The sequence below is a fragment of the Heloderma suspectum genome, chromosome 2 (genome assembly GCF_057233095.1).
Source record: "Heloderma suspectum isolate Gila_16-S chromosome 2, 16-S_ref, whole genome shotgun sequence".
Classification (NCBI taxonomy): Eukaryota; Metazoa; Chordata; class Lepidosauria; order Squamata; family Helodermatidae; genus Heloderma; species Heloderma suspectum.
The window spans coordinates 359414751-359441248 of NC_139459.1; the positions used below are offsets into that span (position 1 = coordinate 359414751).

The window sequence follows — 26498 nt, forward strand, 5'->3', positions numbered from 1 at the left end:
GGCAGAGGCGGCTGGTCTCTCAGCTGGCTGCTGCGGCCGCCATTTGCATCCTGCCAGGCTGCCGTGATAGGCTACCTAAGTATTTATGTAGCCTATCACGGCAAAGAGCAGGGATGCAAACAGCGGCCGCTACGCCATGTAAGTATTTACATGTAATATAAAAAATAAGGTAAAGGTGTCCCCAACCAGTCGTGTCCGACTCTAGGGTGCGGTGCTCATCCCCGTTTCTAAGCCGAAGAGCCAGCGCTGTCCGAAGACGCTTCCGTTGTCATGTGGCCGGCATGACTGAACACCGAGGTGCACGGAATGCTGTTACCTTTCCCGCCGAGGTGGTACCTATTTATCTACTTGCAATTTCTTGCTTTCGAACTGCTAGGTTGGCAGGAGCTGGGACTGAAGACGGGAGCTCACTCCATCACGCAGCACTCGGGTCTCGAACTGCTGACCTGCCGACCTTCCAGTCTGCAGTTCAGCGTCTTAACCACTAAGCCACCGCGGCCCTAATATAATAATACTATATAATATGTAATATAACTGTGTTATATTACATAGTTATATTACATATTACTATGTTATATTACTATGTTATATTACATATTACTATGTAAGTATTTACATAGCCTATCACGGTAAAAGCAACCACGCAAATGCTGCCTTTACGTAAGTATTTACGTAGCCTATCACGGAAAGGGCAGCAGCACAAACAGCATAGCGTCCGCCGTTTGTGCCACTTCTCTTTGCTGTGATAGGCTACGTAAAAACTTACATAGCCTATCATGGCAGCCTGGCAGGACGCAAATGGTGGCTGCTACGACGGCCACCATTTGCAGCCGCAGCAGCCCGGCCGCGTCTGGAAAGCCGGCTGTGGACGGCCCTGGCCGGCAGCTCCGCGGAGCCGGCCAGGGAGGATTCCGGGGGGGGGGGAGGGACGGACCTCCCCCCGCCGCGGATCCCCCACTGTGGAGCCAGGTAAGGGATTTGTACACCCCTAGTTGGAATACAACTCCCATTGCCCCAAGCTGCCAGGTGTGATGGGAGTTGTAGTCCAACAGATCTGGAGGGCACCAGGTTGGGAAAGGCTGCCCTACTGTAACTTATCATCTGTTTCTAGGCTTAAGCATTTGCAACTGCATATCATAGAATCATAGAATAGTAGGGTTGGAAGGGGCCCATGAGACCATCGAGTCCATCGAGTCGCTTCCCGGTTCACCCCAGCCTCTACTTCCATCCCTCTCTCTGTTGTCTCCGCTGTCGAATTTTATATGGAAGCTCCTCGGGGCAGGGGCCTCCTTTTGTACTGTGTTTCTCCCCCGCAAATTATTTAAAACCTATTGAATTGAATGAACACCCCTCCAACCTCTCCCACCCCTCTTCTCCCCCGTACCCATACACCAGACATACATACATTTCATATAGCTGCAGGTCGCGTGAATCCTCTCCAGAAACTCAATGGTCTGGCAGGCACCTTCCAACTCTATGATTCTATGTGCTCCTGTCACACTCACTCTCATTCAGACATACATACACTCTTGTAAATTGTCCTGGGCCAAGCACACTGATGGTGCCGTATAAAGAACATTATCAGTAACAACATGCTCTTTTCCACAGTTCAATATGGCTTACAATAACAATTAAGGGTGCAATCTTATCGATTGCCCCTTGGTGACTGGAAGCCCCCAAACTCGGAGGCGTCCGATCGTCCAATGCAGGGTGGGAGGAGCGGCAGAGGAGATCTTCGCCTCCCTGTCCTCCTGCCCCGCAGATTTCACTAGATGGGCTTTTTAGTGAGGGCGCTTTGGAGGGGGAGGGAAGGGTGCTGGAGGAGGCTCAGGATAGCTCGTATCCTGGCCTCTCTGGCCTCCTCCCCTCCCCACGCACCGGAGCACCCTCTTTCCTCTTCCTCCGAGTCACCCTTCCAACCTCGGAGGGCAGCTGGTGTGGTTCTTTCTGTGCTGGCTGCGAGGGGAGGGGGGTCTCTATCCCCCCTTCTGAGGTTGCAGCACTGTCTCCGACATCGGAAGGGGGACTGTGAACAATCCTATGGTCCCTGGGACGCTCGCCCAGGGATCATAGGACTGCTCCCTAAACAGGTTAAAATGTCATAAAACAGGAATCAAGACAGAACAGACAGCAACCCCCTTGCCCTGGCCAACCGAACTAAAAGCAGAGGAAAGAGAGGGTTCCTGCAGGGGTACTGAGTTTGCAGCCAGACAGCCACAGGCTACAGGGAAGGGAAGCCTCCTCTGTACATGGATCATGCTGTTATGAAAGCAAATCAAGATGTTGCATACTAGCATTATCAAGGAAGACTACAAAGAACTGATCCATGTCACTGTGAGTCATATGCGTATTTCAATGACGTGTATGTACGCTTGGAATAATCACCGTGAAATAGTCATTACAACTTTGAAACTGCCAAGCTCGCCCAATATTGTATTTGCAATTGGCATACATGCATTTTTACTAATGACCTTATGAAACGGAAATTTTCCATGGGAAAATAAAGCACTGGAAAATTGTCCGCCCCACGTCACTGCTGTGGATTGGGGTACAAATTGGACTGGGTTATAAACTGGGGACCTGAGCACCCGCTTTGCATGCAGAAAGTCCCAAGTTCCACCCCTGGCATCTCCAGGTCGGATTGGGGAAACTGCTTGAAACCCTATAGAATGGCACTGCCAGTCAGAGCACTGAGTTCGAAGGCCCAGTCTTCTGACTCTGTATAAGGCAAGAACCTTCTATGCTTGTAAATTAACATTTTTTCTCCCTCTGTCATAATACTGGGACCCAATGGGGTCATTCCATGAAGCTGGTTGGTGGGAAATTTCGGATAGATGAAAGGACTTCTTCGCACAGCACACAGTCAAACTATGGAATTCACTATCACAGGATGTAGTGATAGCCACCGATTTGGATGACTTTAAAAGGGGACTGGATACATTCCTGGAGAAGGCTATCAATGGTTACAAATCCTGAGAACTCTATGCTACCTCCAGCATCAGAGGCAGTATGCCTATGTACACCAGCTGCTGGGCAACACGGCTGGGAGGGTGCCGTTTCACTCATGTCCTGCCTGTTTGTTTCCCATGTGCAGCTGGTTCTCTGTGAAAGGAATGCTGGCCTAGATGGGCCTTTGGTCTGATCCACCACGGCTCTTCTTATGTTCTTCACCAATCCCATATCCTCAGGCAAGCTGATCACCGGACATAGCAATGTCAGCCGCAGCATTTATTCATCTACTCATCACCCAGTGTGCTACAGGCTATCCGTCATCTGCCAGCAACGCCCCTCTGCACTCTACTTACAACAGTCTCCATGCAATAGAATGCATAAACACTGGTGAGAAAGGGCCGTGTTCAGAAACCAGTGGTAATATTTTAACCAGCCTGAATGTTCTGTTCTTGACCTGTAAGAGTCCGTACTTAAACGAAGAAACATCAGAGAATCCAACTGCTGAAATACACCTTATTAAGATGTTCCATTGTAACACGTCTAGCTTGAAGCACACGTCCATTTTTGTTGTAATTTGCACTGTTCTATTCTTTTTCTAAATGGCGAGAAAATGGATTTCTTAGAATTTGCATTGTTCACTTATAGTTCTTGTCGTTTGTGTAGGACATAAACTTAATCAATAGATCCATCACATAAAAGAAAAACCATGGCTTAGATGTTTTTCTGTGCGGCAGAGGGATTACTTCACAATTCTTCCATGTCTTGTGTTACCATCAATTACTACTGCTGGCAATGATCACTGTTTATTTTGCAAACACTTATGCTTTAATGTCATTCTCCCAGACTGTACGTTCTGCATTTCATCTTCACAGGACTTCACAGGATCTTCACTGCACCCCTGTGTTTATATACCACTAAGGATTAGACACAACTGATGCGGCTGAGCCTAGGCCACAAAAGATTATGTCTTTCAGGGGCCATGAGACACATGACTCTCACAGCCAAACTCAGTTAGAATTTGTTGTTGTTCAGTCGTTCAGTCGTGTCCGACTCTTCGTGACCCCATGAACCATAGCATGCCAGGCCTTCCTGTCCTGCGCTCTCTTCCGGAGTGTGCTCAAGTTTATATTCATTGCATCGGTGATGCTATCTAGCCATCTCATCCTCTGTCGTCCCCTTCTCCTTTTGCCTTCAGTCTTTCCCAGCATTAGGGTCTTGTCCAGAGAGTTTTCTCTTTGCATTAGGTGGCCAAAATATTTCAGCTTCAGCTTCAGTATCTGTCCTTCCAATGAGCACTCAGGGTTGATTTCCTTTAGGATTGTCTGATTTGACCTCCTTGCAGTCCAGGGGACTCGTGGGAGTCTTCTCCAGCACCACAGTTCGAAAGCATCAATTCTTCGGCGCTCAGCCTTCCTTATAGTCCAGCTCTCACAGCCATACATTACTACTGGGAAAACCATAGCTTTGATTAGACGGACCATTGTTGGCAAGGTGATGTCTCTGCTTCTTACTATGCTGTCTAGGTTGGCCATAGCTTTCCTCCCAAGGAGCAAGCATCTTTTAATTTCATGGCTACAGTCACCGTCTGCAGTGATCTTGGAGCCCAAGAAAGTAAAATCTGTCACTGCTGCCATTTCTTCCCCTTCTATATGCCAGGAAGCGATGGGGCCAGATGCCATGATCTTCGTTTTTTAATGTTGAGTTTCAAACCAGCTTTTGCACTCTCCTCTTTCACCCTCAACAAGAGGCTCTTGAGATCCTCTTCGCTTTCTGCCATTAGGGTGGTATCGTCTGCATATCGGAGGTTGTTGATAATTCTCCCGGCAATCTCAATTCCAACCTGTAATTCATCCAACCCGGCGTTTCTCATGATGTCCTCTGCATATAATTAAATAAGCAGGGCGACAATATGCAGCCTTGTCATACTCCTTTCCCAATTTTGAACCAATCGGTTGTTCCATGTCTGGTTCTTACTGTTGCTTCTTGACCCTCGTACAGGTTTCTCAGGAGACAGGTAAGGTGGTCTGGTACTCCCATCACTTTATTTGCCAGAGTTTGTTGTGATCCACACAATCAAAGGCTTTAGTGTAGTCAATGAAGCAGAAATAGAGGTTTTTCTGGAATTCTCTTGCTTTCTCCATGATGCAGCGAACGTTGGCGATTTGATCTCTAGTTCCTCTGCCTCTTCGAAACCCAGCTTGTACTTCCGGTAGTTCTCGGTTTGCATACTGCTGAAGCCTAGCTTGTAGGATTTTGAGCATCACCTTGCTGGCATGTGAAATGAGCGCAATATGCAAATTGGTACATACTTTGAATGTTAGCACAATTCACCATTTAGATACATAAAAAGCTAAAGCATTAATATTTTTAAAAGCAATGATATTCAGTTATCAAAAAAATCTACTATGTCCAATGGTACTGTAACATACGCCTATTATAGTAATGTTTCTGTTTGCGTTGTTAAATGTAGCCCAGGTAAGATGAGGTTAATAGAGGGTTAGGGAGTGAATGAAAGGTGAGAGGGGCTTGTGTGAAGACTATAAAAGGAATGAGCTGACAGTTAAAAGAGTAGGCAGGGCCTTGGGGACTGAGGAAGCTGCATGGAGTGAGCGGGGTTTGGGGAAGAGGATTTAGAAGGGGTGGAGTAAGTAGGAAGGTTAGGACCAAGCATAATTTGATGAATAACAACATAGAACCCTTCTTGTATTCAGTAAGTTTTTATTTGTTTGTTTCTACAAAATCCCTCGTGTAGGTTTGTCTTATTGCGCTACCATTAGAGAAACCTGTTTTCTTCTTACTGCTCCTGTATTGGGTGGAGGGAACCAGTTAGGCGTTTGGGGTGTCTCTTTAACCCAGAGAGTAAAAGAGGCTGAAGCTGCGTGTGCCAGTGAGGACAACTGAGCAGCTGAGGGAGGCGTCCTGAGGGGGTTGTCTTCTCAGTCCCATCAGGTAGAAGCTAGAGAAGGCAGAACCTGGGGCAGGAGCGTCAGTCACCATCAGCTTACTCCTTCCCTTCGGACTTATCCCCTCATCCCAATTCCCCCCGATAATACTGTTGGCACTTAGCAGGCAGTACCCCTTCCCTGCTAAAAGGATCGTTGGAAGTGGTGGGTGGGGAGACACTTCAATGACATGCACCATGCCGTTCACATCCTCGGAGCACGGTGTTCCCTGCCACGTGCTCATGGCCATGCGTCACTCCGCAAAGTCTAGCGCATACAACTACCTCTGCTGGCAGGGATATTTCTCAACTGCATGAATGCAGATTGCGTCCTCTGAATTTAGAAAAGAAATGAAAACCATAGTCTTCATCAAACCAAACTGATTACAGAGCCTTTGTCCACATTTGGCTTTGAATGGTTTGCCTTCTTCTGAGTGTTCTGATGATTAGGAAGACGGAAACCCTGAGTAAAGGTCTTACCACATTCATACCACTTATAATACTACTCATACCCCAGCTCCCTGAGCAGATCTGAGGGGCTCCAGATTTCACTTTCAGGACTGGTTTCCAAGGGAGGTTACTTGATCAAAAAATGAGATCAGATTCGTCTGGCAGGATTTGTTCTTGACAAATCCATGTTGGCTTCGAGTAATCACTCTATTGTTTTCAAGGTGCTTCCAGATGGATTGCTTTATCATCTGCTCCAGAATTTTCCCAGGGATTGATGTCACACTGACTGGTCCCAGGTTCCTCCATTTTACCCTTTTTGAAGATAGGGACATTAGCCCTCCTCCAGTCATCTGGCACTTCCCCCATCCTCCATGATTTCTCAAAGAGAATAGACAACGGTTCTGAGAGTTCTTCTGCCAGTTCCTTTATTACTCTAGGGTGCAGTTCATCTGGCCCTGGAGTTCTGAACTCAAAGTAATTCAGGGTTCCCTGACCATATGCCTACTGATCTCAAGCTGCAATCCTACCCCTTTAGCCTGTACTTAAATCTGCTTTGCTAAAATCCGGGGTACGTGTTTGACTACACTCGGCTTTTGCTTCCCTTAGAACCAAGAACTCAAGTATCACATGGTCGCTTTCCCCCAGAGTTCCTGCAACTGCTACTTTATCCACTAAGTCATCTCTGTTGGTTAGGATCAAGTCAAGAATAGCCGATGCTCTAGTTCCTTCCTCTACTTCCTCTAAGATGAATTTCTCCACCACACAAGTCAGGAATTTCCTGGAGGGGCCATGTTTTGCAGAATTTGTCTCCCAACAAATATTGGGGAAATTGAAGTCCCCCATTACTACTACATCATGATTCTTTGAAACATTGGGTATTTGCTTTTCAAAAGTTTCATCCTCGTCTTCTCCTTCATTGGGTGGTTTGTTGATGTGAAGTAAGATGTGATCTCTGACAGAAATTCTTTCCACGCTCTATGCATTTATATGGTTTCTCTCCTGTGTGAGTTCTTTGGTGGTTCATAAGATTTCCATTCTGAATGAAGTTCTTTCCACACTTCAAGCATTTATATGGTTTCTCCCCTGTGTGAGTTTGTAGATTTGAAGTAAGTGTTCCACTATCACTGAAGCCCTTTCCACACTCCAGACATTTATGTGGTTTCTCCCCTGTGTGAGTTCTGTGATGTAAAGTAAGATCTGAGCTTTGACTGAAACGCTTTCCACACTCTATGCATTCATATGGATTCTCCCGTGTGAGGTCGTTGGTGCCTAGTAAGTTTTCCACTATCACTGAAGCTCCTTCCACACCCTATGCATTTATATGGTTTCTTCCTTGTATGAGCTCTTAGATGTAAAGTAAGATGTGAGCTTTGGCTGAAGCTTTTTCCACACGCCATGCATTCATATGGTTTCTCCCGTGTGTGGTCTTTTATGTTTAGTTAAGTGTTCCACGATAACTGAAGCTGTTTCCACACTCCATGCATTTATATGGTTTCTCCCCTGTATGAGCTCTTAGATGTAAAGTAAGGCTTGACCCACGACTGAAGCTCTTTCCACACTCTATGCATTTCTGTGGTTTCACCCCTGTATGAACTCTTAGATGTAAAGTAAGATATGATCTCTGACAGAAATTCCTTCCACACTCTATGCATTTATATGGTTTCTCCCCGTTGTGAGTTCTATTATGTTTAGTAAATGTTCCACTATCACTTAAGCTCTTTCCAAACTCCAAGCATTTATGTGGTTTCTCCCCGGTGTGAGTTCGTTGGCGTTTAGCCAGTGTTCCACTGTCACTGAAGCTCTTTCCACACTCCATGCATTTATATGGTTTCTCCACTGTGTGAGTTCGTTGATGCGAAGTAAGGCTTGACCGACAACTGAAGGTCTTTCCACACTCTTTGCATTCATATGGTTTCTCTCCTGTGTGAGTTCGTTGGTGTCTAGTAGGTTTTCCATGATCACTGAAGCTCTTTCCACACTCCATCTTTCCCAAACAACTCTTCCCCCTCTTCATGCTGGGTGGTCTGCTACACAGGGTCCACCAAATCTTGAGTGCAGATTTTGAGGGTGTGCAGTTGTCTGTAGAATGGAGAGGAAAGCACCGTCCATCTGCTTCCGTTGGCAGAAGCAGAGTATTGGATTTCACAACTGGCTTCTCCCTATGGTTTCTCCACCATATGACTTCTATGATGTGTAATCAGACTTGAGCTAGCAGTGAAGCTCTTTCCACACTCCATACATTAATATGGTTTCTCCCCTGTGTGTGTTTGTTGGTGCTTAGGAAGATTTCCATTAGCACTGAAGCTCTTTCCACCCTCCAGACATTTATATGGTTTCTCCCCTGTGGGAGTTCTTTGCTGTAAAGTAAGATGTGATCTTTGACCAAAGCTCTTGACACGCTCCAGACGGTGATATGGTTTTCCCCCCGTATGAGTTCTTTGATGAAAAGTAAGATATGAGCTTTGACTGAAGCTCTTTCCACACTCCATGCATTTATATGGCTTCTCTCCTGTGTGAGTTCGTTGGTGATTAGTCAGTCTTCTACTGTCACTGAAGCTCTTTCCACACTCTATGCATATGGTTTCTCCCCTGTATGAGCTCTTAGATGTAAAGTAAGATGTGAACTTTGACTGAAGCTCTTTCCACACTCCATGCATTTATATGGTTTCTCCCCTGTGTGAGTTCGTTGATGTAAAGCAAGGCTTGACTGACAACTGAAGTTCTTTCCACACTCCAGACATTTATATGGTTTCTCCCCTGTATGAACTCTTAGATGTAAAGTAAGATGTGAGCTTTGACTGAAGCTCTTTCCACACTCCATGCATTTATATGGTTTCTCCCCTGTGTGAGTTCGTAGATGTGAAGTAAGGCTTGAGTGACAACTGAAGTTCTTTCCACACTCCAGACATTTATATGGTTTCTCCCCTGTATGAGCTCTTAGATGTAAAGTAAGATGTGAGCTTTGACTGAAGCTCTTTCCACACTCCGAGCATTTATATGGTTGCTCCCCTGTATGGGTTCTTTTATGTAAAGTAAGATGTGATCTCTGACAGAAATTCCTTCCACACTCTATGCATTTATACGGTTTCTCCCCTGTGTGAGTTCGTTGATGTGAAGTAAGGCTTGACCGACAACTGAAGCTCTTTCCACACTCCAAACATTTATATGGTTTCTCCCCTGTATGAGCTCTTAGATGTAAAGTAAGATGTGAGCTTTGACTGAAGTTCTTTCCACACTCCAGACATTTATATGGTTTCTCCCCTGTATGAGCTCTTAGATGTAAAGTAAGATATGAGCTTTGACTGAAGCTTTTTCCACACTCCATGCATTTAGATGGTTTCTCCCCTGTGTGAGTTCGTTGGTGCTTCGTCAGTGTTCCACTGTCACTGAAGCTCTTTCCACACTCCATGCATTTATATGGTTTCTCCCCTGTGTGAGTTCGTTGGTGCTTAGTAAGACTACCACTATGAATGAAGCTCTTTCCGCACTCTATGCATTTATATGGTTTCTCCCCAGTGTGGGTTCTTTGATGTTTAGTAAGTGTTCCATTCTGACCGAAGCTCTTTCCACACTCCATGCATTTATATGGTTTCTCTGCTGTGTGAGTTTGTTGATGTGAAGTAAGTTGTGATCTCTGACAGAAATTCTTTCGGCACTCCATGCACTTATATGGTTTCTCTCCTGTGTGGGCCCTGCAGTGGTTATTCAGTTCAGAATTATGGTTGAATATCTCCCCACACACTGCAGGCTTTTTCCTTTGCTTTGCTTTCTGATCTTCTTGTGACATCTGGAGTTCATCTGTGTCAGAACTCTGAGAAACAGCAGATTTCATCTTCCTCTTCACTGTCAAGTTCCGCCGGTTATATTTTGGTCCCCTTTGTTCCCCAAACAACTCTTTCCCCTCTTCATGCTGGGTGGTTTCCGTTGACACCAGAGATGGCTCCTGATATTTCTCCTTGTCCTGCCCGTCATCTGCTTTGCGAGAAAAAGAAAGAAAAAGAACATCGTCTTAGGAGTTCATGGAAGAAATCAAAGATCTCACCAGAAATCAAGCACAATTAGCTGCATTGCTACACAAGAAGAAAGAAGAGACACCTGGTCAGGTAGACCACTACTGACCTCAACCATCGTGCTTCCTGTCTGCTACCTGTGGCTGTTTCACATTAACTTGCTGGGGCGAGAGAACTGTGCCTTCGCAGAACCACACCCTGGTCCCCGTACTCTCTCTTCTGCCACCACTCCAAGGACTGCACCAGCTTCCTGCGGCTGGTGCATAAAAGGTGGGCAGCCTTGGGACAGGGCTGCCACCAAAGAGGTGGCACCAGAGTGGTTGTCCCTTTGTGGGAGCTAGTTCGAGGTGAATGAGGGGGAGGGCCATCCGGTCTGTTGGCAAGACTGGAGGAAGGAAGGGAGGGCCCGTGCATCTGCCTTCCTGTCTATGTACGAGTTACTAGACATACAATTATTGCCCGTTGGCAACTGGACGTGGACTTAAGCCTACTGGGACTAATTTGCACAACACTTTGCAGATAACATTGATGGTATCTGTGCTGGGTTCGACGCTGTACTCGTTCCACGTCGGGTGGATGTAACTTTGGCTGCTGCGTGTCCAGTTACAATCGGTACTTTTCCATCTGTATAGCACGATGATGTGGACAGGATTCCTGGAGAGGTGAGGCCCGCCACTCGTGTGCTGGACCCTTGCCCCCTCTGGCTTATAAATGCAGCCAGGCGTTGGGGACCAGCTGAGCGGGTAAGGGTAGTGGCAAATGCTTCTTAAAGGCACGGTGTTATTCTATCGTGGCTAAATGAGGTGGTACTCAAATTAGAGACTGGCCGGTAGTTGATACTTTCCAGCCAATCTACAATATTCCATTATTTATTTATTTATTTAATTTCTATACCCCCAATAGCTGATTGGCGCTGGTTCTTGGGCAAGGTGCTGGAGGGTGAGGTGGCTTCTCAGCTCCAGGGATTTCTGGATGACATGGATTACCTAAATCCATTTCAATCTACCTTCAGGTCAGGCTATGGGACAGAGACAACTTTGGTCAGCTTGGTGGATGATCTACACCAGGAACTGGACCTTTCTGCAGCTTTTGATAACATCGACCATCGCATCCTTTAATGGCTTCTGTCTGAGATGGGACACAGAGGTGCTAGTCGCTCAGGTCCGTCTTGGAGGTCCGATTTCAGAAGTTGGTGCTGGGGGATTCCTGCTCGAAGCCGTGGCCACTAGCCTGCAGTGATCCTCAGGATTCAACCTCATCCCCCGTAGTGTTGCACATATACACGAATCGACTGGGAGTTTGGGGTTCGGTGCCACCAGGATCCTGATGACACCCCGCTCTCCCTCTCCTTTCCGTCTAAATCCAAGGAAGCTTTTCTGGTTCTGAAGCAGGTCTCAGGTTGGTAATGGAGTGGATGGGGGCAAATACATTGAAGTTTAATCCAGACAAGGTAGTGGTATTGCTGCTCAGTCGAAAGGAAATCAGGGAGAGGAGATTCGTCCTGTGCTGGATGGCGTTACACTCCCTCTGAAGACTCAGGCTCACAGTTCGAGGTGCTTTGGGGCGTAGCCCTGAACCCGGATGCCCAGGTCTCGGCAGTGGCCAGGAGTGCATTTGCACACCACACACATTCCTAGGGTGTCTGATCTGGCCACAGTCACCATGCCTTATTTACATCCTGCTTGGACTACTGTAACATGCCATGCATGGGGCTGCCTTCAAAAACTGCTCAGAAAGTTTCCCCGGTCCAAAATGCTGGAGCCAGACTGTTGATGGGGCTGATTACAGGAAGCGTGATATCCTACCATTGACAGGCAAGGAACGCTTCATTCAAGACCTTCTGTCTGTAAGTTTGTTAAGAGGGGTACTGTTTTTATTCTGTAATGGTCATGCTTGTATTGAATTTGAATGTATTTTTTATTGTTTGAATCCATTTTAATGGTGCCTATAAGCCTACTTCAGTGCCATGTTTTCACAGACAGCAAGGTACAAATGAAATCAAATCACGCTCTGTATTCTGTTGGGGGATATGCTGTGCAGCTGATTAAGCTCAACAATTGAAAGGAAGATGAAAAGTTCTCCAAAACCCCCACTGAATTCCCAGACAGGAAATAGTTCCACTACAAATCTAAGCAGGTACCTGCCAGTCGCTCCTCTTTGTCGGAGCCTTGGACAACGTGATATTTTCCTTCTTCCAGCTGGGAGCTGAGGTCTAGTCTGGGAATTTCTTGCAAAGAAAGAGACAGGCTGGTCACTACAAAATCTTCAGGCATTCTGAGTGCTCTTTCTTAATTTTTTCCTTTATACGCACTTCACATTTATTAGTCATCATTTCATCAAAAAAATTTAGATGTACAGTAAAGAGCAGCCATGACTCAGCTCAAGATGAGAAGTTGCTTCAGAGCATTTCTGTCAACCGCCTGGCTCAGCTTTGCCTTCCAGAGATTGACCAGGGCTTTGACAGCAATGCCTCCACACCATACAAAAAATCCTACAGAGCCCCCAAGAATCCATTAGCCTATGGGGAGGACCATCCCAACTGCAACAACCAAGAAGAGAAATTCATCCCATTCTCATTTATCCAGTAAGGAAAAGAAATCCTTACCCAGAGACGCCATAGTTCCCAGCTCCTCCGGCACAGCTTTCTTGCACAGAGCTCTTTGGCCTGGATCCAGGAAATAACTCTTCCCCCACAGTAAAATACTCAGCTACCTCCTTGAAGGACGCTGGCTATGTGAGAAAGAAAAAAAAAATCTCTACAAATAATATTCTCCTCCACATACACCAGTGTTCTCAGCAAGGAATGGGACTTTCACCCTTTGTAGACCTTTGGGTTTTCTGGCTTTAATTATTATAAGCTGCCTCAGGTGTTGGGGGTGTGGTAAACAGACCACATAAATTAAGTAAAGGTGCAATCTTATGCATGTTTAGACAGAAAAAAAGCGTACCACTCCCAGCATTCCACAGCTAACCTGAAGTTCTTGGAGTGGTAGGCCTTTTTTGTCTAAACATGCATAGGATTGCACCCTGAGTGGCATTTCACTGTCCCATCTTACTTTCCTTCATGACCTTTTTGTTCAAGCTGCTCCATCTAGAAAAGGCCTGATGTTTAGGCTCGAAATATATCTCCCACCTCCTTCCCCAATTTTATTCAGACTTCTCTCGATTCCTGGGATGGCTTCCCCTCCCTCCCACATCAATCCCATGATCTTGATCCCACCTCATTCCACTCCTGCAAAGCTTCTCCTGCCCACTACAGGACTTTTCCCTCCACTTTGCGTACCAGGTCAACGTTGGCATTTGGGTCCTTTTCATCAAGCCAAGTGCGTGTCCTTAAAAACCTATCTGCATACATATCAATCTGATGACAAATCCTTGACAGCTATTGGTAAGTAGGCTTTATAAGTATTTCTTATAAAAGATGATGTGGGTCTGTCTCTCTGTCAGCCCCATAGTGCCAAAACTGTTAAACTTACACACCTGGAACTTTGCATACATACCTGGCGGTGAGCACCTTTTTTTTTTTTTTTTTTAAATGCATTATCTAATTTTAATTAATTTACATGTGTTGGTGTGTTTGAAGCCTTCAGTAACATCTAGGTGGCAGACTTCCTGAACCAGCGCATGGCTTTGCAGTTGATACAGTTTGAAGCTAGGGTAAATTAATAGGCCATGGGACAGAGTTGTATGGCTGCCCACCCCACACACCTCAGGGAAATAGGGCAGACACACCTCTCCTTCAAAAGATTTATAGGGGTATACCATGGCGGGGGCCGAGCCTAGCGCTGCCAGGAGGCATGGCTTCGCTCATCTTACATTTCAACCGTACCACATACGTACAAATGTTGTTTTAGCAATGCCTTCTTAAGGCACCCTTTTAAAATAAGGGTGGGCACCTTGTGGCCCTCCAGATGTTTTGGCCAACAACTCCCATGATCCCTCAGCATTGGCTATGCTGGATACGACTTACAGGAGTTGTAGGCCAAAACATCTGGAGGGTCACAAGTTGCCCCTCCCTATTCACTGAGGTGGGTTTTCCTGAAAACTTTGAAATTTTCCAGAACATTTTCCAGTCATGCAGTTTGCATACAAAAAAGTTTCAATTGCAAATACTTTAGATCTCATTTACCAAGTTTCTTCTACTGTATTTGGTAAACCAAGCTAAAAATAGTACCCCCAGTTAAAGTTTTGTCCCAGTACATCACAAGTAGTTCACCTGAAATATTTGAGGGGGAATTTAAAGCACACAGGGAGAGCAAACCTATGGATGCTAGACAGTGACTAGACAGCCATAGCATTTTTCAGCTTCTGGGAACCGAGCTCTGAGGGTGGTTCCCAGAAACCGCGCTCCCTGCCACCTCCCCCACCACCTCACAGGCAGCACGGTTCTTCCCTGTCTCCGCGCTCGTAAATAGTGCAGAGCATGCGAAAAGGGGGCATACCCGGGGTGGGAAGGAGACCACGGAAGCATCGTCACGACACTTCCTATGTGCCATGAGGCCTCCCCCATCCCGCTCGGAAGCCTCCAGCTAGACAGCAAAAATCGGCTGTCTAGCCACAAAGGCAGGGTGGCTGGAGCGTGGAGGAGAGGATCCCCTCTGCGCTCCACTGGCCCTGCATTGGATAGTCAGCCGCCTCTTAAGTTTGGAGGCGGCTGGCTATCCCAATAGGAGTGGACCTTAAGGAGTTAAGGTTTGAATAGGATTAGGTTTTTTCTGACATATTTCAAGATTTTGGTGACCTTTAAGGCTTACAAAGCATTAAAAAAAACACCCTCTGTGTGGGCAATGCGCCATAAGCCTGAAACCATTTATAGTGTTAATGCAGTGTTATGATAGGGCTTCATGTCAAACCAACCACTGTGGAGGACTCTAATAAATAAACAAAAAATCTCCTAAATTTTCCTTTTCACCTTTCTTATGGAGCCTTTCCAAGAAGCGTGAACCTACCTTAGTGTGTTTCTAACAAATAGTAGCTATGACAAAATTACACCCCTGGGCAATGCCTGGTATATCAGCTAGTTGACAACTGAAAAGAAAGAAAAACGCCAATCAGAAGGCAAGGAAGTTTAGGGCAGACAATGAATCACAAAGAGACTGAACCTTAGAAGGAAGACTTTGTGTTCAGCTCTTTCTATTGTTTGTTCTGTTTTGCATAGCTCCAGCTTTTGGTAGTTCGGGGGCCCTTTAGGCCAAATTTGGCACGTTTGCCTTCTTTGTGAGAGAACAAGGAATTTCTCCCTCTGACCATGTCCCTTCTTCAGTTTTTAGGGCTGCAGCTGGGCACTGTTTCTGAAATAGCTTTGGGGGCCTAGAAGCCTAGCTCCTGAGCAGCTTGATTTGGTTTTCCTTGCTATTTTATTTTCCTCACTGGTGAGGCTCAGACTTCACCACCTTTCTCCATTTTAAAACGTTCTCTTCGCTTTCTACCTGGATTAATTTTTCCTCACTAGACTTTGCTGAGTTCTGCACCCTGGATCCTAGGAGAGGTCTCCTTCAACCTTCCTCTAGGTCCACAAAAGCCTGTCCTTCAGATCTCTGCTTGGGACAGCTAGCGATACCTTCCCTTTAATCCCCTTTCCTTCCTTCCCTGTAAATGTTTGGACCAGACTGCTATATAGCTGAAAGCTTCAAACGCTGCATTTCGCTAGTTTGGACTAGTGGAAGTTTAAGTGGAGCAAAGTAACCATTCCAGTGCTGCTAGCTCGGCCTTCTACACTCCTGACATTGTTTTCTAACAGGCCTGAGCAGGTGTTAAACTGCAGCGTATTTGGCAGAGTGTACGCATGCATCTTCTTTGTAATCACTGCGTGTTTCACATTCCACTTCTCTATGCGACCTCCCTTTGCAGTCCTTTTCTCGATAGACCATTCATATCTCAAGACTTTCTGTGTGGCGGGTTTTCATTTGTTTAACGAGTTGAAACGCTATGCACGTTTTCCTGCTGAAGTTTTAAAACGCACGCTCCAGCAAATCGAGCTTTTCAGCAGCCTCCAGTCAGCTCTGACGGAGGCCAAGCCAGAGCCCCAGTTTGATGGCTGAGCTGGATCTGAAGCCAGGCGCTTCCGTCACAGCTCAGTGCGCAGGCACACGTCCATGCGCAGCGGAGGCCTGAAACTCGGGGGGCGGGGGAATATTGGGGGCAGCACGAAACGGGCGCCGGGGGGGGCGGCGGTAAGCGAGCGCGCTCCGGCAAGGCGCCCGGGGCCCAGCGGCGGACGGCGGGGCGGCCCCCTTCCTCCCGGCCCGGCCCGGCCCGCCGGCGCCGAGGCTGCTCCGATCGCGCTCCGCTCCTCCCGCTCCGCGGCGCAGAGGCTGGCCTGGCCGAGGGCGGGACGGCCTTCGACGCGGCCGGGGCAGAGGAAGCAGGCGGCTCTCGGGCCCCGCTCGGCCGCGGGTCTGCGTGGACCCGCCGCCCCCCGGGCCGAGGCAGGCTGGGCCCCCGGCCCCCGCCGCAGGCAGAGCCCCCCGCAGGGCACCTGGTCTCCGCGCTGCCCTCGCCACGCGCCGGCCCCCGCTCCTCGCGAGGAATCCCGCCGCAGCCTCCGCCCCTCCCCGGAAGGCCGAGGGACGCTTCGCCGGGGCCCGGGGGAGGCGCGCGCCGTGGCCCGCCCCGGGGAGGCGCTTTCCTGGCTGCCGCGCTCGCAGCGCGGCTCGGTCCCCCCCTGGCGGGGCCGAAGCGCAGACGCTGCCCCGCGCCCCGCGCCGGGACCGTGCCGCGGCAGCCCTCGCCCCCTCGCCGCGCCCCGGGTGGCTCCCGGCTGCGGACTTGGCCCCGCCGCGGTAGCGGGAAGCTGGGAGGGGGCCCTCCGGCTGCGCGGGAGAGGGAAAGCCGGCCAGCCAGCCAGCCAGGGGCGTTGCTCGGTTCTTAAAAGATCGGGGGCACAGGCCCATCACACACGCACGCACGCACACACACACGCACGCACGCACGACTCTAAGCGCACATCTAATATATATGTGTGTGTGTAGATTACATACATACATAAGAAGTGTGCACTGACCCCCCCACCCCACTGACCCCAACTCAGACCTCGATTCAGCAGTTTGGAAAACATCCTACTTCTGCTCTGGCCAATTTGCAGTCAGACCACTTCAGCTCAGCGCCAAACCTGAGTCAAGGTTTGGAAAAATGAGTCTTGATGCTTCCTGTTGACTACCTCGGGAAATTTCTCTTGGTCAGAAAACTGGATGATAATTTCAGGCACAGTGGCCCGCTAGAAGGGGATACACCTGCCCAACGTCAGAAAAATAGGGGCAGGGTTTATATTTTGATTTTCTTTTAAAGGGAACTGCTAATAGCATTTTTATTCCTTGGAAGAATTGGATATAATTTTTATTAAGTTTCTGAAGGATATACATGCATGCAAATTTAGAATGACTAGAATTTATTTACATTTCACCAATGTTAGCAGGAAGTGGGAAGGTGCTATTGCACTCATGTCCTGCTTGTGGGTTTCCTATGGGCATCTGGTTGGCCACTGTGTAAAAAGAATGCTGGACTAGATGAAGCTTGGTCTGATGCAGCACGGCTCTTCCTATGTTCTTAAATAGAGAGTGTCTCTGAGCATGTGCAGAATGTTTTTCTTTCACCACTGAGCACTTACATTCTCCCCCTACCAATTCTATTTCCCCCCATGCAACCATCCCTCCTCCTCCTACCATCCTCCAGCAACTCTTCATCAAAACAGATGTCTTGTTTTGTGCAACTCTCCTCTACCTCCTTCTTGTTATGCACAAGCTCTCATTGTATCTTCCTCCCCATAACTTCATTTGTGCCAAGACTTCACCAGGATTCTGCCAATGAGTCTGTTTTCAGACGTAGGGCTCAGTTATGGAGAAACTCTGACCATGTACTAAGTGCCTTACCCTCACCACTGAAGCTAGAGTTCATGCACCCCCTCCCCAATGACAAAACATGCATAGGACTGAGGTAAAAGGGTAGTCACTTCATTAGACGGAATTGGGTAGGCACAGGGAGAAAGGGGAAGATATATCCAACTGAATGCAGAGTTCCAGAGAATAGCAAGGAGAGACAAGAAGGCCTTCTTAAATGACCAATGCAAAGAAATCGAGGAAAACAACAGAATGGGAAAGACTAGAGATCTTTTCAAGAAAATCGGAGATCTCAAGGGAACGTTTTGTGCAAAGACGGGCATGATAAGGACAAAGGCAGGGACCTAACAGAAGCAGATGAGATTAAGAAGAGGTGGAAAGAATACACAGAAGAACTATACAGGAAAGATCTTAATGTCCCCGATAGCCATGATAGTGCGGTCACTGAACTTTAGCCGGACATCCTCGAGAGTGAAGTCAAGTGGGCCTTAGGAAGCATTAGTAACAACAAAGCTGGCGGAGATGACAGTATTCCAGCTGAGCTATTTAAAATCCTAAAAGATGATGCTGTTAAAGTGCTGCACTCAATATGGCAACAAATTTGGAACACTCAACAGTGGCCACAAGACTGGAAAAGGTCAGTTTACATTCCAATCCCAAAGAAGGGCAACGCCAAAGAGTGTTCAAACTACCGTACAATTGCGCTCATTTCACATGCCAGCAAGGTGATGCTCAAAATCCTACAAGCTAGGCTTCAGCAGTATGTGAACCGAGAACTACCGGAAGTACAAGCTGGGTTTCGAAGAGGCAGAGGAACTAGAGATCAAATCGCCAACTTTCGCTGGATCATGGAGAAAGCAAGAGAATTCCAGAAAAACGTCTATTTCTGCTTCATTGACTATGCTAAAGCCTTTGATTGTGTGGATCACAACAAACTCTGGCAAATTCTGAAAGAGATGGAGGTACCAGACCACCTTACCTGTCTCCTGAGAAACCTGTACGAGGGTCAAGAAGCAACAGTAAGAACCAGACATGGAACAACCGATTGGTTCAAAATTGGGAAAGGAGTACGACAAGGCTGCATATTGTCGCCCTGCTTATTTAACTTATATGCAGAGGACATCATGAGAAACGCCGGGTTGGATGAATCACAGGTCGGAATTAAGATTGCCGGGAGAATTATCAACAACCTCAGATATGCAGACGACACCACCCTAATGGCAGAAAGCGAAGAGGATCTAAAGAGCCTCTTGTTGAAGGTGAAAGAGGAGAGTGCAAAAGCTGGTTTGAAACTCAACATTAAAAAAAACTAAGATCATGGCATCTGGCCCCATCACTTCCTGGCATATAGAAGGGGAAGAAATGGAAGCAGTGACAGATTTTATTTTCTTGGGCTCCAAGATCACCACAGACGGTGACTGTAGATATGAAATTAAAAGGCGCTTGCTCCTTGGGAGGAAAGCTATGGCAAACCTAGAACAGCATAGTAAGAAGCAGAGACATCACCTTGCCGACAAAGATTTATATAATCAAAGCTATGGTTTTTCCAGTAGCAACGTATGGCTGTGAGACCTGGACTATAAGGAAGGCTGAGTGCCGAAGAATTGATGCCCTCGATCTGTGATGCTGGAGAAGACTCTTACGAACCCCCTGGACTGCAAGGAGGTCAAATCAGTCAATCCTAAAGGAAATCAACCCTGACTGCTCATTGGAAGGACAGATACTGAAGCTGAAGTTCAAATATTTTAGCCACCTAATGCGAAGAGAAAAGTCACTGGAAAAGACCCTGATGCTGGGAAAGATTGAAGGCAAAAGGAGAAGGGAACGGCAGAGGATGAGATGGCTAGATAGCATCACCGATGCAACGAGTATGAATTTGAGCACACTCTGGGAGAGAGCGCAGGACAGGAAGGCCTGGCGTGCTATGGTCCATGGGGTCATGAAGAGTCAGACACGACTTAACGACTGAACAACAACAACCATGCTCACAACTCAGGACTTATTTCTGAGTAAATATGTAGAACATCAAGGTGCAAACCTCCCTGCAAAAGTAACTTGTGCTGGAATCCTATGCATACTTTCCTGAGGGTAAGCCTCATTAAACATAATGGGGCTTCTGTGTAGACATACATTTGTTGTTGTTCAGTCGTTCAGTCGTGTCCGACTCTTCGTGACCCCATGGACCATAGCACGCCAGGCCTTCCTGTCCTGCGCTCTCTCCTGGAGTGTGCTCAAGTCCATATTCATTAGCTGTAAGAGGGCTAGCAGTGCACTCTCCACATTCTGGAGAAGGCAAGAAATAATTAAAACAAACTAATGCTCTTGAACAGACAAGAACAGGGGCCGGGGGATAGCAATGCCAGGCACAGGTTCTTTATCTCCCGGCCCCCACCATGGGAGGAAGCCTGATGCTCACCCAGCGAGACCATGTTCTCGTAATTCTCCCTCATGTACAAGGTTTTTTAATTTGGCCACAGCAGAGCCCCTTGCACGGCCACATCTTCGAAGGTTACTGGGCTCTCTTGGTCTCTGTTGGGCTGAGGCCTACCCAGTCCGCTGCCTGAAACAACGGCCTCTACCAGGGCTCAAGCAGTGGGGAGGGGACGGGAAGGAGAGGAGGGGACGCTTCTACCTGGGCGCAGAGATTCAGATATATGCTGTCTCTCTGCCTACCGTCGGCTGCATGTTTTTTATGTTTCTAAATTTTGCATATTGTATTTTTATGCTTTTTAATCTGGGTTGTAAACCACCCAGAGAGCTTCAGCTATGGAACAGTATACAAATGTAGTAGAAGTAGCAGTGGTAGTAATAGTTCAACGCCTGGGCTGCAAGGAAGGTTGAGAATGTTTCTATAGATTTATTTCCCTATATACGTATACAGGTGTCTAGGTTTTAGAAGATCTTGCGAGATTCTCTGCAGCCAACACAGGCCAATGTTAGAACAGGACAAGCAACATTCTGAATGGCTTGCTACCAGCCCAACCTATTTTTGCAGAAAGAAAGAAGGGAGACTCCCTATGCGACCTGCTTTCTCCAGAGGGACCGCTGACTTCCAGGACACTAGGTGAGATGTGAGGGAAGTTGTTTTCCACCAGGTCAGAATGTTTATCCATCTAGCCCAGTATTGCCTGATTTCAGTGGTAGCAAGTCTGCAGGGGGTCCCAGGCAGAAACCCATCACTAGCTACCTAATCCTTCTACCTCGAGATGCCAGGGAATGAATCTGGGACCTTCTGCATGCAAAACAGAGGCTCTGCACACACCTCTGGTCCCTCGCCACATGCCAGGACTAGGAGTGTAGGGATGTTGTTAAATCCGTTCCGTCTGTGTTTTGTGGATTGCTGGGTGTCTTTCCTTCCATTATCTGCTCACTCGCAGAATAGGATTTTTTTTACCAGAATGTTGTTGTAGCGCGACGCACTAATGCTAATGTACACTGGCGCGAATGCGCTAATCCACGTTATTTAATTTGTTAACTAATGTGGATTAGCACATTTGCACCAGTGTACACTAGTACTAATGCACACTTGTGCTAATGTGAATAAGTGCAAATCCACCCCACAGTGAAAACCAGTCTACCATTCTACAGAATCCACGTGATTCAGAAAAAAATCAGACCAAGGGTTCATCTAGTCCAGCATTCTGTTCACACAGCGGCCAACCAGCAGTCGACCGGGAAACCAGAAGCAGGACATGAGCGCAACAGCACCCTCCCGCCCATGTTCCTCAGCAACTGGTGCACATCGGCTGGCTGGGGAATGTTGGGAGCTGCAGGACGTTTTTCTGTCTAAACATGCAGAGGATTGCACCGTAAAGGGCTTTAGCCCTTAAAGCCCTAGAATTGGAAGGGGACTGAAGTTCATCTAGTTTACAGCTTCACTCCCCCTCCCCCATGCCAGGGCTCAGAACTGGAAATGGAAGGGGATTTTTTAATTATCTGTTTTATTTAGGATAACATTTATATCCCGCCTTTCCCCCCTCTTGCATGGAACCCAAGGTGGCTTACATGGCCTTCCTCCTCTGCATTTTTATCCTCACGACGACCCTGTGAGGCAGGTTAGGCTGAGAGTCACTGACTGGCCCAGAGTCACCCAGTGAGCTTCATGGATGAGTGGGGACTAGAATATGGATCTCCCCAGTCCCAGCCCAACACTCTAACCGCTACACCACACTGGGATTGGAGATCATCCCATCCAAATCCTCCCCACAATCCCTCACTCTCGTGATCTACAAATTGATGCAATCCACACCACAAGTCACTCACAAACTGAGGGCGAATGCGTCACAGGAAGGTATTTGTTTTGTTTTAAACATTTCTTCCTTCAGATCCGTCCACAAAACCACCTTTCTCCACAAAGCATTTGACATAATCCCTTAATTCCCATGCCCTGCTGCAGCCATCCCTGACCCGATGACCTCTAGATGCATTGGAATACAACTCCCATTGTCCCCAGCTGCCAGGTGTGTGTGTGTGATGGGAGTTGTAGTCCAACAGATCTGGAGGGCACCAGGTTGGGAAAGGCTGCCCTACTGTAACTTATCACATGTATCTAGGCTTAAGCATTCACAACTGAAACAACAGCATATCATAGAACCACAGAATAGTAGGGTTGGAAGGGGCCCATAAGACCATCGAGAACATCGAATCGCTTCCCTGTTCACTGTTGAAATTAACATATGCAAATTGGTACATACTTTGAATGTTAGCACAATTCACCATTTAGATACATAAAAAGCTAAAGCATTAATATTTTTAAAAGCAATGATATTCAGTTATCAAAAAAAAACTACTACATCCGATGGTACTGTAACATACGCCTATTCTATTAATGTTTCTGTTTGCGTTGTTAAATGTAGCCCAGGTAAGATGAGGTTAATAGAGGGTTAGGAAGGGAGTGAAAGGTGGGCGGGGCTTGTGTGAAGACTATAAAAGGAATGAGCTGCCAGTTAAAAGAGTAGGCAGGGCCTTGGGGACTGAGGAAGCTGCATGGAGTGAGCGGGGTTTGGGGAAGAGGATTTAGAAGGGGTGGAGTAGGTAGGAAGGTTAGGACCAAGCATAATTTGATGAATAACATAGAACCCTTCTTGTATTCAGTAAGTTTTTATTTGTTTGTTTCTACAAAATCCCTCGTGTAGGTTTGTCTTATTGCGCTACCATTAGAGAAACCTGTTTTCTTCTTACTGCTCCTGTATTGGGTGGAGGGAACCAGTTAGGCATTTGGGGTGTCTCTTTAACCCAGAGAGTAAAAGAGGCTGAAGCTGAGTGTGCCAGTGAGGACAACTGAGCAGCGGAGGGAGGCGTCCTGAGGGGGTTGTCTTCTCAGTCTCATCAGACAGAAGCTAGAGAAGGCACAACCCGGGGCAGGAGCGTCAGTCACCATCAGCTAACTCCTTCCCTTCAGACTTATCCCCTCATCCCAATTCCCCCCGATAATACTGTTGGCACTTAGCAGGCAGTACCCCTTCCCTGCTAAAAGGATCGCTGGAAGTGGTGGGTGGGGAGACACTTCAATGACATGCACCATGCCGTTCACATCCTCGGAACACGGTGTTCCCTGCCACGTGCTCATGGCCATGCGCCACTCCGCAAAGTCTAGTGCGTACACGCTGCCTCTGCTGGCAGGGATATTTCTCAACAGTATGAATGCAGATTGCGTCCTCTGAATTTAGAAAAGAAATGAAAACCATAGTCTTCATCAAACCAAACTGATCACAGAGACTTTAGCCACACTGGGCTTTGAATGGTTTGCCTTCTTCTGAGTGTTCTGATGATTAGGAAGACGGAAACCCTAAGTAAAGGTCTTACCACATTCATACCACTTATAATACTACTCATACCCCAGCTCCTTGAGCAGTGAGATTTGAAGGGCTCCAGATTTCACTTTCAAGACTGGTTTCCTTTAGAAAGAGATCACAGGAGGCTTATCAGCCTTGCTTAATTGTTGTGCTTATTTACAAATGTACAGATACAGCATTGTGGAGATTTGCAACATGAAACACCCAAACGTATGTCCCAGAGTTCACTGGTCTTCCATCAGATTTCTCAGGGAATCACTATTTTGATATGATCCTTGCAGAGAGCAACTTTGCCCCTTTCCCAAAGAAAACCCCCACAGGCTGCATGCCTTGATCTCTTTTTACACTGAGCAATTTCACACATCCGATAGGGCGGGAAAGGTGGTGGAGGAAGCAAACTGATTCCAAAATGGCTCTGTCCTTCCTAAGAGTCCAGATACTTAGAGCAAACTCCATAAAAAAACCCTTGGCCACTCTTCTCCCACTGCGTTATACTGCACCACAGAAAACTCTGCTACACAGGGTCCGCCAAATCTTGAGTGCAGATTTGGAGGGTGTGCAGTTGTCTATAGAATGGAGAGGAAAGCACCGTCCATCTGCTTCCATCGGCAGAAGCAGAGTATTGGATTTCACAACTAGCTTCTCCCTATAGCTTCTCCACCATATGACTTCTATGATGTGTAATAAGACTTGAGCTAGCAATGAAGCTCTTTCCACACTCCATGCATTTATATGGTTTCTCCCCTGTGTAAGTTCATTGGTGTTTAGTAACATTTCCCCTAGCACTGAAGCTCTTTCCACACTGCACGCATTTATATGGTTTTTCACCTGTGCGAGTTCTTTGATGCATAGTAAGTATTCCACTATGACTGACGCTCTTTTCACACTCCATATGGTTTCTCTGCTGTGCAAGTTCGTTGATGTGAAGTAAGGCCTGACCAAAGACTGAAGCTCTTTCCACGCTCCAGACATTTATATGGTTTCTTCCCTGTGTGAGTTCATAGAATCACAGAATAGTAGGGTTGGAAGGAGCCTATGCGGCCATCGAATCCAACCCCCTGCTCAATGCAGGAATCTCAGTCACAGCATCCCTGACAGATGGCTGTCCAGCCTCGTCTTGAACGCCTCCAGTGTGGGAGAGCCCACTACCTCCCTAGGTCACTGGTTCCATTGTCGTATTGCTCTAACAGTCAGGAAGTTTTCCTGTAACTTGAGCCCATTCTCTTCTCGAGAAGAGATCCTGGCCTTCCTCTTTGTGACAACCTTTCAAGTACTTGAAGAGCGCTATCATATCTCCCCTCAGCCTTTTCTTCTCAATGCTAAACATGCCCAGTTCTTTCATAGCGCTTTGTTTCCAGTCCCCTGATCATCTTCATTGCCCTCCTCTGAACCCCCTCCAGCTTGTCTGCATCCTTCTTAAAATGTGGTGCCCAGAACTGGACACAGTACTCCAGAGGAGGCCTAACCAGTGCTGAGTAGAGGGGAACTAGTACTTCCTGGGATTTGGAAGCTATGCTTCTATGAATGCAGCCCAAAAGAGCATTGGCCTTTATTGCAGCCACATCACATTGTTGGCCAATATTCAGCTTGTGATCGACAACAATTCCAAGATCCTTCTCGCTTGTAGTGTTGTTGAGCCACGTATCCCTCATCTTGTAACTGTACATTTGGTTCCTTTTTCCTAGGTGCAGAACTTGGCATTTATCCCTATAAAATTTCATTCTGTTGTTTTCTGCCCAGCACTCCAGTCTATCCAGATCCCTTTGAATTTTGTTTCTGTCTTCCAAAGTATTAGCTATCCCGACCCATTTTGTGTCATCTGCAAATTTGATCAGCATTCCCTGCACCTCCTCCTCCAAGTCATTACTACAAATGTTGAAGAGCACTGGGCCCAGGACTGAGCCCTGCGGTACCCCACTCGTTACCTTTCCCCAGTTGGAGAAGATCCCATTGAAAGAACTCTTTGAGTCCAATTCTGTAGCCAACTGTGGATCCACCGGATCGTTGTTTCATCTAGTCCATTTTGAGACAGTTTGCTCATCAGGATATCATGGGGCACTTTGTCGAAAGCTTTGCTGAAGTCGAGGTATATGATGTCTATAGCATTCCCACAGTCCACAAGGGAGAGGTGACTTGATCAAAAAATGAGATCAGATTCATCTGGCAGGATTTGTTCTTGACAAATCCACATTTGCTTCGAGTAATCACGGCATTGTTTTCAAGGTGCTTACAGATGGATTGCTTGATAATCTGCTCCAGAATTTTCCCAGAGATTGATGTCAGACTGACTGGTCTGTAGTTCCCAGGTTCCTCCTTTGTACCCTTTTTGAAGACAGGGACAACATTAGCCCTCCTCCAGCCATCTGGCACTTCACCCGTCCTCCATGACTTCTCAAAGAGAATAGACAGTGCTTCTGAGAGTTCTTCTGCCAGTTCCTTTATTACTCTAGAATGCAGTTCATCTGTCCCTGGAGATTTGAACTCATTCAAAGTAATTCGGTGTTCCCTGACCATA

General features: G+C 47.1%; 1 protein-coding gene and 1 pseudogene across 2 annotated transcripts in view; both read right to left on the bottom strand.

Annotated features, from left to right (window-relative positions):
* Positions 1 to 1438: 1438 nt before the first annotated feature.
* LOC146355605 (uncharacterized) lies at positions 1439 to 8571 on the bottom strand (annotated as a pseudogene). The gene has a single exon (XR_014787207.1). The product of XR_014787207.1 is annotated as an uncharacterized LOC146355605 (transcript).
* Positions 8503 to 26498, bottom strand: part of LOC146355606 (uncharacterized) — a 151874-nt gene continuing 133878 nt past the window's right edge. The window contains 3 exon segments of the mRNA XM_084830636.1: positions 8503 to 8921; positions 8924 to 9958; positions 18780 to 18797. Coding sequence (XP_084686762.1) covers positions 8503 to 8921; positions 8924 to 9958; positions 18780 to 18797 — 1472 coding nt within the window.